The following is a 14855-nucleotide window of genomic DNA, read 5'->3' on the forward strand; positions in this document are numbered from 1 at the left end:
GCTGCACATGTCCACCTGTAGCTTCTGCAGGCTTCAGAATGCCTCCTTGAGGCAAGAAAGTGTGACTTCTGTTTGTCAAAACTGGAAGTGATGTTTTTATGCCTTTAAAACGCCGTGAAAGATTCAATGGTATTATGGGCAAAAAAATTTGGATATAATATTTTGATTGATGATTGGAATCAAATATGGAATTCAAATATTAAGTTAACAAAAGCAGTTTCTTTTAAAGAGAATTTATATAAAATGTTTTATAGATGGCATCAGACCCCAGATAAAATAGCAAAAATGTACCCAGGCTTATCAAATAAGTGTTGGAAATGCAACCAGATTGTAGGGTATGTATGTTGAAGGAAGATATACTGGGAAATGATTAAAAAAAATGTTTCAACAGATATTTAATGTTGTAATACCATTCAAACTGTAAATATTCCTCCTGAATATAGTGTCAGAAATTAAATACTTCCAAAAGAAATATCTTATTGTACAGATAAATACAGCTGCAAGAATATTATATGCACAATTATGGAAATCTACAGAAATCCCTAATAGAGAAAAAATGATAGATCATGAAAGATGATGATGATGATGATGATGATGATGATGATGATGATGATAACAACAACAACAACAACAACTTGGTATTTCCATACCGCCTTTCTGGTCATCGCCTTTCTTACTCCTCTGACTTTATTCAAGGCGGTTTACATAGGCAGGCGTTTCTAAATCCCTCAAGGGGATTTTTACAATCATAAAGGTTCTCTCTTTCAAGAACCAACAACATTTCAGAATGGATCTTCCTGGTTTGGTCTCAATTCTGGCCTCCAGTTCTCCCACGCAGGCTGACAAGCAGCTCTGTCTCTCACATGGAGGGCAGCCAAGACGCTTCTTGCTCATGTCAAGAGCAGGTGGAATCACTCAGCTGGGCTTGAAGCTGAATCACTCAGCTTCAAGGTCTTGCCATCCTCAGCCGTTCAGGGAGCTGCCGGTGTCTTCGAACTGGCGACCTTTCAATGTTATTTCAGGCTAACAGAGGCTCTACTCTCTAGACCAGACCTCCTGCCCATAAGATTTATGAAATTGCAGAAATGGATGTATTAACAGAAAGAATCAAGGATAAAGATTTAGATAAAGTAGGAAGGTGCTGGAAACCGTTTTATGATTGGATAGATAGTATTGAATAAATATTATAGAATGAGTAGATTAAGCTAAGTATTTTAATGTTATATGTGGCGACGATTTATATGGATGAGTTTGTGTTTAGTTTCAATTTGATGTACAAATTTTGTTTTAAAATGCATTTTGTGACCCAATGGCCAATGCCCTGTTGTGTTATGTGACCTGTGTAACCCTATACCTAAGTTTATCCTATACTCCTAACCCGTATCTGCAATAAATAAATAAAAAATTTAAAAAAGGTATAAAGGCATAAAAACATCACTTCAGTTTTCACAAAAAAAACGGGAAGTGACTTTTTTTTTTTTTTGCCTCCAGGAGGCATTCTGAAGCTCACAGAGGCCACACGTAGATGTGTGTGTGGGCTTCAGAAAGCCCTCTGGAGGCAATTGGAAAGCAATAAGATGACAAAACCTTATAAACAGCTCTTTGTAATAGTTATGATCACCTCGGGGAGGAAAGGGTGGGGGATAGAGAGAATCATGTGTGATTTGCATATTGGGCATGTGTTATATGCCTGCTGGCTCTCACCTGTTAAAAGCACCTACAGTGCTTTAGGTGCTCCAATGCAGAAGGATCCTGTCCAGCATGGGGTACATCTGTCAGAGGAAACCTCTTTGCCATCTCACCCTCATTCTCCTTGCCACTGTTGCACTCAGCCCAACTTCTGCTGCCGAACTAGCTCAAGAGCCTGAAGACTGCGATGAAAGAACCCCTCCATTGTGGCACTTGGCGCCTGGGAACTTCAGCAAATTCACAGTGCAGGACAACAAAATTGTCACTGACGCCTGGAACTATGCAGAAAGAATGGGACTGTATAAGATGTTGCTGAACTCCACAGCTAAATATTTTGCAACGCTTGGACCTAACAATGTTGGCAATATCCTCTGGGGGTTGCCCTTACAGCATGGTTGGCAGTTTGTCACAGGTATGCACATTTCATTACACTCTGAAAATTGAACCATCCCTGCTAATGAATGCAATGGCTGAAGTCAGGCTTGGGCTTCAAGAACATTTGCCAGGTTTTTGCTACACATTTCAAAACAAAAGTGACATTACTGACCTGTGATTTTTTTTATGATACATATATGGAGAGAGATGTAAATTTGTTTAGAAAATTTGTAAGCAAATACAGGGAATGTTTCCTGTGTTTAATTCCTCCCTACAGATACTCTACAATATTAATTTTAAACTCATGTCTTTCTTCTGTTTTAAACTGTGCTTAAAATGTTGTTTTTTTGGCTGGGGGATAATTTTGGTGCACTGTCGCACCCAACAGCGGGGAAGGAACAAGGCAGGGAGGAGTAGAATGGGGGACTGGAGGGTTGGAACAGGAGCAAGAAGGGAGGCAGATCAGGGGACGTATTGGTGGCACCCTGTCTGTCATTGCCACTGTTATACAGCTTGGATTTACACCTGTGAAACAGGCATAGATGTGAGCAATCCCATGGTGGCAGTGGAGGCTTTCCCCTTGGTAAGTGAGCAAACATTCATTTAAAAACTTACTCCTTTCCAATTCCCCTCTCCCTCCTGTGGACACAATGAATTGGCATGGATGCATCAGCAGGAAATGGTTTCAGGAGGATTGGCTTCTAAGTGCACAACATTTCTGCTTGCCAATTCTTCCCTAAAATTTGTGTTATCTTTATCAAATAATAATATGACTTAGCATTTGTGTAGTGTTTTTTATGTAGTTCCTTGTACAGGTGGAGCCTATTTCTACGTGTGAGTTCCATTCCGTGACCTGGCACTGTGCTAAATTCCATAGAGTTACACAAATACACTGCAGCCTGACACTTGGGACTGGAAGGAAACTAAGGCAGCTGTTATCAATCTCCTCTGCTCTGCTCCTTCACCTCCCCCTCCTCCGCACTGTACTCAGCCCTCCCCGTTGCCAGCTGTCCTGCTTCTTTCACAGGTGGGATGCTGAGCTTTTAAGAGTCCAGTCTTATGCATTTCTACTCAGAAGTAAGTCCCATTCTAGTCAATGGGGCTTACTCCCAGGAAAGTGTGGATCGGATTGTAGCCTGAGAGCCCAGTCCTATGCTTGCCTACTCAGAAGTAAGTCACATTCTAGTCAATGGGGCTTACTCCCAGGAAAGTGTGGATCAGATTGTAGCCTAAATCTCATGCTTTGGCTTGCTGGGAAGACTTGTTTCCGTAGGCTGGAGCACGGTGAGCCTGCACCATCTCAGTCTGAAGGGGGGGGGGGAATTGGGAAACACTCCCTAAGTTTTTTAAAGCAATCCCTTCTGTTGCTACAACCTGCCCCTGTGTGTGTGTGAGTGAGAGAGAGATCCACCTTGCTGCACATGCTTTGGCTACAGAGGTTTTTGGGCCCCCCTGCCTCAGGGGTTCCAGGAGCGTTACTGTTCCTTCCCAAGGGGAGCCTCTTCCTTGGCTCCAGGGGTATTTCCCTGCCTGTTCCAGGCGGAGCCTTTCTGCAGTGTTTTGGGCTGCCTTGAAAGGGATCGAGAAGACAGGGCAAAAGAGGCAAAGGTGTGTGGGACTTTCAATTACCCCCCCCCCCATTCGCCTTGAGACAAATAGCCTTGAGATAAAAAATCTGTGGATAAATAGGTTGCACCTGTAAAGGCTACATCCAGTTAATATTCTCTGATTTGACAAAATGTAGCCCTTACAAAGACTCTGTAAGGTATTATTATCCCCATATTGCAGAAGAAGGTATGAGGCTGAGAAAGAGCAGCTTGCCTCTGATCTTATGAGTTCATGGCAGATGTGAAATTCAAACTAAGAACATCCATCCTGAGTTGCAGCTCAAGACCCAATCCTATCCAAATTCCCAGCATTGATGCAGCTGTGCCAACGGAGCATGCACCGCATCATGCAGTCATGGGAATGCTTGTTCCCATACCTTGGGACTGCATGGAGGCTGCCTCAGTGCTGGAATGTTGGGTAAGTTTGGGCCCCAGGAGCCTCCTCGGGTAAGAAGACATTTGTTTGCTTGCCCAGGTGCAAGCCCCTGTGAGCACAGAAGGTCAACTGAGAACTGTGCCATCTTTATCCCTCAATCCCCACTCATCACTACCCGTTTTGCCCATCACCTCCCGTTTTCCACCCACCTTGCCCTACCGGATCTACTCCCCGAATGGCCTTACCTGCTCTGGCTCTGACTGTTCACTGGCTTGTGTGAGGCTGCTGTGGCGTCCCCACCAGTGGCAGGATGGAGGATGTTTTGAAACTGCTGTAAAGCAGTCATCAACAGCACAACACACATTGAGCCAGCGCCCAGCCCAGTTAGGATTGTAGCATAATTACACTATTTAATACACTAATATCCTATGGAAGCTCTGGAAGTCAGGAAAATATTAACCATAGAGACATCAGAAAACAAGGTAAGGCATCCCGGGAGCCAAAGTTTTCCCCAATTCTTTGATTTTTGAAAGAAAATAATTGATATTTCACCATAATGGTGCCATCCTGAAAATAAATGGATGTTAACGCAAGAGACCCCATGTTATCTAAAATAACAGTGGTTTTATCACTGTCACTATACCACTGTGATACCTTGAAGACAGAAAGATGATACTGAAAGAATCTTAATGGCATGATTCCATTTACTGCTGCACTTTGAGTATTTAAAATGCAGTACAATACAGTAAGTTTTTCAACTGGCCAAAACTGTGACCTTTGTTTTTGAGATAACAACCCAGGAGGGGACACTGGCACAGCCAATTTTGCAATGCACTTTCACCCAGATAAGCATGAGAAGAAAAAGAAGTAGATTGAAGATATACACCAGGAGGACTTAACCCATTGGTAGACTGAGCTAAACCAGTTGCAGTTACCTGGTTTATTTTCCTTCCGTTTTTCCTTTCTAACACATTACTTCTGTTCCATGTATTTTTTTTCTTTTGTATCCCTGCTGTTTCTGTTTGAACGTTTTCTCATACCTAGATTTCAGAATTAAGGAAACAGTATTTCCAGGGGGGTTATGTATTTTTAACTGCCCAAACCACCTGTTACCTGGGACACTCACTGGCAGGAAGCAGATGTGACTTTACGTGGGCTCCTTGTACTTGTTGAGTGAATGGGACAACATCTCATTCCATAATTTATGACTCAGTCAAAATGTCTTCTGCAGCATATTATATTACTGTCACTGTCCAGGTCTGTATTTCTGACATCTCCCATAAACACATAAATTACTATGTTATTTATATGTACAAAATCAAATATATACTTACAAAGTATAGAGCAAGATTGCTGCCCTTTAATAATAGCATGGAGTGCTCTAATAACTAATAACTAATTACTAGTATGGAGTGTCAAATCTAATTTCAGAGCACGTCAAGTTTCAACACAGTCTTTGCATCACAGGTTTTATAATTCTTATTCCATATTGCTAAAAGTTGAGTTGTTTAAAAATAAAAGTTTCATTAAAACAATATTTTTAACCCCTATCAGCCTTTCAAAAACAGCCAAGATAAAACACTTTATCAACAAACTGCAGTTATACTTCTCTGACCAAAATCCAGGGCCAGTGTACTTAAGTTGAAACTCTGTCATCTGTATAGATAAAAATTATGAAATTATTTATTTGATTTTCTTCCAGGGAGACTTGCAGATCCTCTTAACACCTCAACCTGTGGTCATGATGGAAACAGGCTGTGCTTATCTGTACAGAGCTGGTGGGCTTGTAAGTATATGAAACTGTATAGGAAATGCTGGAAAAGCAACTCAGAACACTTTGCACCCAACTTTCCAGTGCCGGTGCAGCCACAACTCAGCCCTAAGGAAAAGAAATAAACGTTCTCTTACCTGGAAGAGGCCTCTGTGACTGCCCCCCTACCACAATGTGCAGCACATTTACTGTTGGCATGGCTGCACCAGTGCTGGAAAATGGGATAGGATTTGGCCATTAGTCCATTAAGATTTCCATAATACCTACTTCACTCTTACCAGACTTGGCTATGAAGCAGCCATTCTAGGACATCTACTATAGCAGTGGTTTCCAAACTAGTGGATCGTGACCCACCAGCCAGGGAAGTACTCCTTCCTGGCCCCTTAAGGGGAGGAGCAGGGGGATGACAGTGATGCTATCCCCAGTATCTTGCCGCTGCAGGGCCAGAGGGGGCTATGTTATTACTCACAGTAGCAAGCACCAGCCTCCGAGGGGTGCTGGGAGCCCTGTGGGTGCCTCTGCAAGCCTCTCTGAGAAGGCAAACAGCTAAAAAATGTTTTAGCTGCACAGCTATCACCTCCCTTAGCAATGCAATCCTGGGGATCACGTTGCTGCCTTTGCCCCTCCCCTGCAAAGACTTACCTCAGGAGTAAATCTCCCAAAAAGTTTGAGAACCACTACCTTAGAGGGTAGCATCCTTGTAGCATTCATGCAAGGAACACCTATGCAAGGCATATTGCCCCAACCTACTGAATCCTCCTGATCCCTCCGAAAAGCTACTCCAGTGAGCTGTACTTACCACTCCGCTCCCCCCCCCATTTCCGCTTCTGCAAATGGTAGTCCTTAGGAATTTAAGAATGGAATCCAACAGACCTCAATTCTGTCTGGAGACAGACGGAAATAGTAGCGTCATGCCATTGAAATTGAATTGCTGCAAATGCAATTCTAGAATGTACCTACAAATTTGGGAGTACACTAAGGCCAAATTCGTGGGCCACTTATGGTGGAAGAACTTCCAGTCCACTGCTGCTGGGAGTGCTGCTGCAGTGCAGTAAAAGATAAAAGTAAAAGTGCAGTAAAAGTGGGCTTTATATTGACTTGAACAGGCTTGAAAGAACGAAGCTTCAATTTTACCTGAGCTCTGACATTAGACTGCATGTAAACATTACTTTTGTTAAGCAGCCCCTCTTGATCATGTGTGTGCTTTTCCATATGCTGAGGCATTTGAGCTAAGATGTGTTCACTGCTGTTCACCACTCTAGGTATGAATTACTACCTAGCAATTATTCCCTTTCTGGGAGCACTGGAAAGTGGCATGTTTGGCGAATTGCCATATGAGGTGGAAATGTTACCACCAAATGAACAAAGAGATGACTTCTGCCACAGCATTGCTGAATGCAATACCCAGGTGCCCAAAATCATGTCAAAGTGGAGGCATTTCTTTAAGGTAAAATCATCTTCCTCATGGATGGGAGGGCATCAGACAATCTTTAATGAAACAAGAGTTCTGTCCACCTGAGGCAATGTCAGCACCAGACTGCCTGGATCTCCAGGACAAAGGACCCGGCCCTGTCCTCCCATGTGGCTGCCACCTGCCCTCTGTTGGCACACTGGCATTACCACTCCCTCTGGCACTGAGGTTTCAGGGGTCCACCTGGTTAGGTAGACCCTCTGATGAGTGTGAACCTTCACTAGCCCTGCGAGACCAATCCCTCATGCCAACCAAGATCTGGTGCGTAATCTCAGCTGATATCGCAGACGGAGCAATCTGTTTTTCACTATCATAAAGCAAAGGACTGCAGCAGAAGTTCTCAAGCTTTGAGGGAGGCAGGGGTTAGGGCAACTACGCAATCCCCAGCATCACGTCACTAAGGGGGGGGGTGAGGGGGGATGCTTTGTACTCATGTGATGTAGGCAGGGCTGCAGCAGGTTGCAGGAGGTGTGGGGAGACCTGCACAGCCCTGCACAGCGCTTCCCGAGGCTTGGAACGCTTGCTAAAAGTGGGCGCAAAGCACCTCCTACAAAAAAGAAGTTCTTTGTGCCTGCTTTTAGTGAACATTCCAAGCCTTGGGGAGCGCTGTGCAGGGCTGCGCAGGGCTCCCTGCACCCCCTGCAGCCTCCAGCAGCCCTGCATCCTTGAAGTAAGTGCAAAGCACCCCCTTTCGCCCCCCCTTAGTGACACGATTCTAGGAATCACGTTGCTGCCTCCTTCCCCTTCCCCATAAAGGGATGGGGCCATGACCCACCAGTTTGAGAACCACTGGACTACAGTTTCCTCGCCTCAGTAACAGAACCTGCTCACCGACTCTGTTAGAAATCTCATAGCTTGTCTGAATGATAAAATAAACCTGGGAAAGTGAAACAGTTTTCGAACCTGGCTGCTGGATAGGATTTGGTACTGAAACCACTTTACATATTTTGGTAGAGGACCTTTGCCTGGAGATGGACAAGGAGAGTATGACCCTATTGGTACTCACTTAACTCCAGACATGGTATAACTTGAGGCTGCCAAGACAGGATGGGATTAAAGGATACTATATTAAAGTGGCTCCAGTTCTTTGTGGAAGGTGGGTCCTAGAAAGTGAGGCTGAGAGATTGCTGCTTTACGCCATGGCCTCAGATTGCTGAGAGAGAGGCTGAGATTGCTGCTCTACACCATATGAGATGCTGTTAGGCTCCATATGAGATGCTTTTCTTCATCTAGCCGAATGCTGCGGGAGAGACCATCCAGAGATTTCGGACACTGTGCCACTGACATGCAGATGATGTCCAGCTCTATCGCTCATTTCTATCTGAATATGTATTAACCAATATATTATAAATTATACCAGAAATTATATTTACTCTTTCCTCAGTCCAGTGCTACCTGCACAACTCTTGTCCTCATGGTGGAGTGGATTCTGAGTAGGCAAATAAGGAAAAGGGGTTACCTTGTTTGTTTGTTTGGGAGGGAGGTATCTGTATGAACAGTTCATCACTGGCATAATTCAATGGGGACTGTACAGCAAACAAGGAAATTCATGACCCACTTGTACCCCCACACTCTTTGCCATGCAGCCACACCTACAGAGTGCTTGTTGCATGCAGTGGGGGCCAATCTGAAATATTTTTTACTTGGATCCCAGTAGGCAGTCTGGTACAACCTTGGACATACAACAGTTATTTCTCTGGCATATGTATGAGGAGAAGAAATGGAATAAGTTCTGGTGCACATGACTGCCGCTAAGATCCACTCCTTCACAACCCCAAACTGCTCCCCAGTATAGCCCACTCTATGCCCCATTCCTCCCCTGAACCTCCAACTCCACCCACTTGCCTGACTGGTGGAGCTTCCAGGTAGTTCTGGCAAGCATACCACAACCATAGCTATAGAGGGTTGAGAGGGTACATGGCCCTGGGAGGGACACATGGGGGTGGTATCTACTGCCATTGTGGCACCCCCCCCCCATCAAAAAAAGCAAAAGAAACAGGCAGCTGGGTCGTTCAGAACATCTCAGGTTTGGAGAAGAGGGTACTGCAGTGGCAAGGAGGCCTCACCGCCATCGTACCTTCTGCTGCCCCGTCTGACAGCCACTTGGTGAGGTTGTCTGCTGCTCTGAGCTTCTTTCCCTTTTTTCACTTCCAAAGAAGTGGTTGGCTGCAGCACTCAGAGCAGCTCAGGAGTGCAGGAACAGGGTACTGCAGTGGTGATGAAGCCTTGCCACCAGAGTTCCTACTCCTGCTAACCCCCCCCCCGCCCCCAGTCACTTTTAGTGGTTGCGCACTGCTCTGAGTGGCCACCTGCTTCTTTTGCTTTTTGTTGCATCCAAGCAAAAAAACACAACCAGCTGTCACTCAGAGCGGTGCAGAACTGCTCCAAACATACCAGAAGTAACTGCAGTGACATCATTATGACACCGCAATTACTTCCAGGTCAGGCATGGGGGTTGGTATTGTAAGGCACAGCCTTGGGTGCAAGAAAATCCAGCTATGCCACTGTTGCATAGAGTTTCTGGGCATCTTGCCACCAGCTCCATATTGCGCAATGAGGTATGTGCTGTCACAAGGTGAGTTACAGCAGTGATTGATAGATCCGCTCTGTAAGTGGCCCATAGAATGGGTCATAGTACAAATGTTCCCTTTCCATGAAGAAGCCGCTGGAGGCAGAAATTAGACCACTGGGCCGCTGTGAGATACAGGAAGCTGGACTAGATGGGCCTATGGCCTGATCCAGTGAGGCTGTTCTTATGTTCTTATGTTCACTGCATGACCACACAGGGAGTTACAGTGAATTGTGCTGTACATCTGAACAGTAATTCCTTTAACAAGTCAGACTGGGTACATTTGTTTTTGTAGGGAGACCTGGATGCTCATGATTGTAGACTATGTTCATCACATTGCTCCTTCTGTATTCTTAGTAGATCACATGAAAAACATGCTCCTCTATAAATTTGAAATGATCGACTCAAAGAACTACAAGGGAGAAAATGTCAGGAAAAAACTTTATTGAAGAGTTGTTGATATTTATCTACTTTTCCCCTTTTAGTATCTCTTATCTACTACGCTGAATTCTGGAAGCCCTTCAGTACCATCATTCTCAAAAGATGAAGCATTGAAGTACTTGTGGGATGCTCATGTTGCCTCCATCACTTTTGCATTTTCAAAGTTTCAAAACCGGTAAGGTAAAATCAGGGTAGTGTCATGAGTCAGCCAGGTGAAGCACTGGCCAAGATCTCATCCAAGGACTCACCTGGCACCACACATGCTGGGGACACATGTACAGGTTGAGCCTCATTATTTGCTTGGGTTCTGTTCCAAGCTCTCATTATTACTACAAAACAAACACAAAATAATCCCAGGGCTGAATAATCCAGCAGGACCAAGACAATGGAGGCTGTGGCCAAGAGAAAATGCTTGATTGGGGTGAGAAGCAGTTTCCATGTCTAAACAAAAGTGCAAGTTTCAAGAGCTCAACAACCAAAAGGTGGTTTTCCCAGTCAGAGGCTGCCCAGTTTCCAAGAGTTTGGACAAGGATGGGTGCAAAGAAAATCAGGGATTGGATTTAGTGAACCAGAGCATTCACTAGGCTTAAAAAGATTGTAGGTGGAGTGGTGCGCATTTACAGAAAATTCACAGTGCAATCTGAACCGGCCTAGAGTCAGTGGAACCAGCACACACTGTCGCAAACTTGCTGAAAGCACATTGCAACAACCCAGATGCTCCTGTCGCTGGAGCACCTGACAGAGAAGGTAAGCTCCCACAGGTGGCAAAGTGCAGGGAAAGGCAGAGGAAGGGTGGAATAGAGGTGAGGAGTGTGTACCAGGGCAGGGGAAGGGTTGGGAGGAGGACAGACCAGGCCTGGGAAGGGGACAGGAACCACAGCAGGGCTAGCACCATATCCTATCCCTCTTCCCCTGCAGTCACTCTTCATGTGTCCCTCCTTTCACATTGGACAGAAACTGCTGTACTTATTTCTGGCAGTAGCAGAATGAACATGGAAGCAGACTGAGTTGAGGGGTTATCTCCTATTTTTATCAGTGATGTGTAGTAAGGTCCAGGCCTGGAGAGGCAATACACACTTACTCTCCCCACTCCCTCCCCCTTTAAGCTCAGTCTCTGAAACACACACTGTCTCTCACATTCTCTCTCCCTCAAGAAATCCCCTCTGCCAGAAATAAAAATAACTCACCCCTTCTTTTTCATGGCTTAAAAAAAAACAACAAAAAAGAAGCAACTCTTCCCATTGTCTCCCCAGAATTTGCTGATGCAAGTGACCTTCTATTTTTTGATTGGCTAGCCAGCTGCCCTACTTTTTTTCAATTGGAAGATACCCATGATTACAGCCTAACCTGCTGCAGGCAAGTCATCCTGATGCCTCCCTAGAGACTGATGACACAAGTGCAGCCTTTTTTACTATTGGGCAAATGGAGGTAGCTTTCCTTGGTGGCTTGAACTGCATAGGCATCCCTGCCTGTTTTGTTCCTTGCAAGCCACCACTGCAATTGAGCTGACTGCAGCTCTCTTGTTTTCCTCCATATTTGTGTATGTGTTGTTTTAAACAAACTGAGCAGAAAGGAGCAGCTTGGGGGCTGCAAAAGGTTCTTTTTCTTTTTAACTGTTGGGATCCTTTACTTTTTTTTCTTTTTTTACTTGCTGGGTTAGGTAAGGCTTTGCCTACCCTGTCTACAGGTCACTGATTTCAATCTTTCACATTTCAGGCTCCCATACCTCAGTGAACCTGAAAGCAGCTTTGGGAAAGACTGGTGTACAACAGTAGACTACATTGCAGCTACACGTTTTCCTACAGACCAGTGTCAAACAAATCATCTCCAAACTGGATTACCACCACGAACACTGCTGGAAGGAGATAAAGCTCCTTTCATTGGAGACTTCACGTTTGTGCAGAACAAAGCGTTATATCTATTTTCTGGTATCCGTAAGAGTAATGAGATTTCAGGTATGAGTTTTAGACAAATACATAGTTCATTTTTACTGCATGCCATTCGTTCAGCTTGCTCAGAGATGTAGCATTACAACAGAGTCTGTAGCAGATTTGTCTCCAGGTGTGCGAGCCCAGTTTTGTCCACCGTTGCAATATACATAAGAGATGTATACGTCAGCAAATTGAACATTGCTTCAGTAGTAGGTTTTCCCTGTTCTTCCATGCTTCAGGCAGATATCCACTTTTCAGTATTATGATGTGCCATAAGTATGTTTGTTCATCATTCATCCATTTTCTTAAAAAAAATGAAAAGCAAAATACCTCTAAATTAGGGTTGCAGAATGCCCTGGAGATGGAGGACAGGTGATTTTTTATATTACAGGTGTCAGCCAGTCAGCACAGTGCACAGAACCTTTTTTTCCTGAGCAAAAACCTGAACAGAAAATTCTTTGCTTGACCAGGCTACAGCAGTAAATGTGCCTCAAAAGCGGCTCACTGCTCAAATGAAGTTGTGTCAGAATGCATCATAACGTTATACAGGTGGGGCCTTGGTATCCATGGGGGATCAGTTCTCAGACCCCCTGCAAATACTGAAAACCACGCATAATGAAATCCAGTGATCTTGACCCCTTTAAGCCCTCTGGAGGCAACCAGAGCTCTGCTCCAGTCACCTCTGGAAACTCTGTTTGGGCCAAGTCTGGCTCAAGGGGGTTTGAGAGACCTGCATTGAGCCAGATCTATGGATACCGGATCCACGAATACAGAGGCCCTGGGTCCCACCTGTAAATGCTGGATTCTTTACAGTACAAAAAGATGCCTACCTCAAAGAATCTTCGGTGCAATCATATAAACAAATTCAATTATACAAAGGATACAAATGATGCAATGGCATTGATGTCTACTTTTTCCTTACTCTTCAATAGAGAATAATTAATGTCTAAGTGCAGTGGTTTCCAAACATTTTAGCACCAGGACCCACTTTTTCAAAAGGCACGCTATTGGGACCCACCCAGCTTTACAAGACTTTAAAAAAGTTTCACTTTACCAGTACTCAAGCCTCTGTTTTTATCCTTTTTACTATGGTGAGGGGGTGCTTTCTGCAGCATTTGTTGAGCTCCACATTCATCAGGTTGGGACCATTCTGGTGGCCTTTTGTTTCCATCGGCTTGCCCTTCTAAATGACAGAGGCACGCTCACCTACTCATGAGTAAATGCACTTATGCTGCTCCATTTTCATGGGGCTCAATACATTTTCCTCATCAGCTATCAGCTTGTCGGTTTCATAACCCACCAAAAATTGGGATGTGACCCACAGTTTGAGAACCACTGCTCTATTTTCCATTCTTTCTTTGGAGTTTTAATGACTATTCTTTGATTGTAACTGTTATTTGACATGTTGAGAATTCATTGAGTTGAAAAACACATTCAACATTCAAAAGTAACAAAACAGGTATTTCTTTTGCAGGAGGAGCTTCACTCCTTATCTGGAAAACTTTTATGTCTACTGAAGAAGGGAGAAAAATTGGACGCAGTCTTATTGAAAGTGTGGTTCCATGATGTGGACAGCTCCACACTACACAAACCTACTTATTCTAACTACTTATCCATTGGCACCTCCATGTTTTGACCAGGCTGATAGCATTACATTTGATTCAGTATTGTTTGTAAAACTAAATCTTCTTACAGCACAATCCTCAGCAGTAAGTTCCATTGTGTTCAGTGGGGTTTACTCCCAAAAAATGCACACAGAATTGTAGTCTTAATTAATCATAGTTCTTAAGGCTTACCTTCATTACATTAAATGACTTGCCCAAAACATGAGAATTACATTCATTTGTCTTTCTACAGCAGTACAACAAGAAACAAACCAATAAAGCAAAAAGAGCTTGAATGCCTCTGGAATGAAAGTATGTCAGTGTCAATGTCTGGAATGAAAGTATGTCATGGTATAGCCAGCAGTATTCTGGGTTTAAAAAAAGTTGATGGCCATGGACCCATCTTTTTTTTTTTTTTTTCCTCCTTGTTAATGAAGAACAGTTTTTCAGGAACCATTCTGGTTAAAAATAAATGGTGTCCACTACTGCTCTTCTAAATCTTTCAAGAGAAAAGATTAGTCATGTTTGCTTCCTCCACTGCCAATATGCATGCCCTTCCCAAACCTTTTGAACAGGAGGGCAGGAGGTCTGGTCTAGAGGGTAGAGCCTCCGTCTGCCTGAAGATAACATCCACAAGGTCGCCAGTTCGAGGCCACCGGCACCGTGCGACCTTGAAGCAGCTGACAAGCTGAAGCAAAGCTATTTCCATCTGCTCTGAGCGTGGGAGGATGGAGGCCAGAATGTGAAGCCAGATCAGAATGAAACACCTTGAATGTAGTCGTTCCTGAAAGAAAGAACCTTCTTTCAATTGTAAAAATCCCTATTTAATAAGGGATTTAAATAAAGCCTGCCTATGTAAACCGCCTTGAATAAAGTCTTGAATAAAGACCAAGAAAGGCGGTATATAAATACCTGTTATTATTATTATTATTGAACAATTTTGCCTCCATAAAGCCCTGTTCAGCTGTGGGAACAAGAATGTGCCATTTTGTCCTGCCGACATGCTTCCAAAGCCCCATCC

At 44.1% G+C, this 14855-nt stretch overlaps 1 protein-coding gene across 1 annotated transcript; it reads left to right on the top strand.

Moving 5' to 3' along the window:
• Positions 1-566: 566 nt before the first annotated feature.
• LOC136646990 (protein LEG1 homolog) lies at positions 567-13990 on the top strand. The gene is made up of 8 exons (XM_066622737.1): positions 567-638; positions 1047-1138; positions 1833-2101; positions 5750-5833; positions 7081-7265; positions 10344-10474; positions 12016-12254; positions 13705-13990. The coding sequence occupies exons 1-8, from the start codon at positions 567-569 to the stop codon at positions 13794-13796; spliced, it is 1164 nt and encodes a 387-aa protein (XP_066478834.1). The 3' UTR covers positions 13797-13990.
• The last annotated feature ends 865 nt before the right edge of the window (positions 13991-14855 follow it).

The sequence above is a fragment of the Tiliqua scincoides genome, chromosome 1 (genome assembly GCF_035046505.1).
Source record: "Tiliqua scincoides isolate rTilSci1 chromosome 1, rTilSci1.hap2, whole genome shotgun sequence".
NCBI lineage: Eukaryota > Metazoa > Chordata > Lepidosauria > Squamata > Scincidae > Tiliqua > Tiliqua scincoides.

Coding starts and splice junctions, on each gene's coding strand:
- LOC136646990 (XM_066622737.1), top strand. CDS start 567: ATGAAAGATGATGATGATGATGATGATGATGATGATGATGATGATGAT. Junction 2,102..5,749: donor TGGTTGGCAGTTTGTCACAG/GTATGCACATTT, acceptor ATTTTCTTCCAG/GGAGACTTGCAGATCCTCTT. Junction 7,266..10,343: donor AGTGGAGGCATTTCTTTAAG/GTAAAATCATCT, acceptor TTCCCCTTTTAG/TATCTCTTATCTACTACGCT.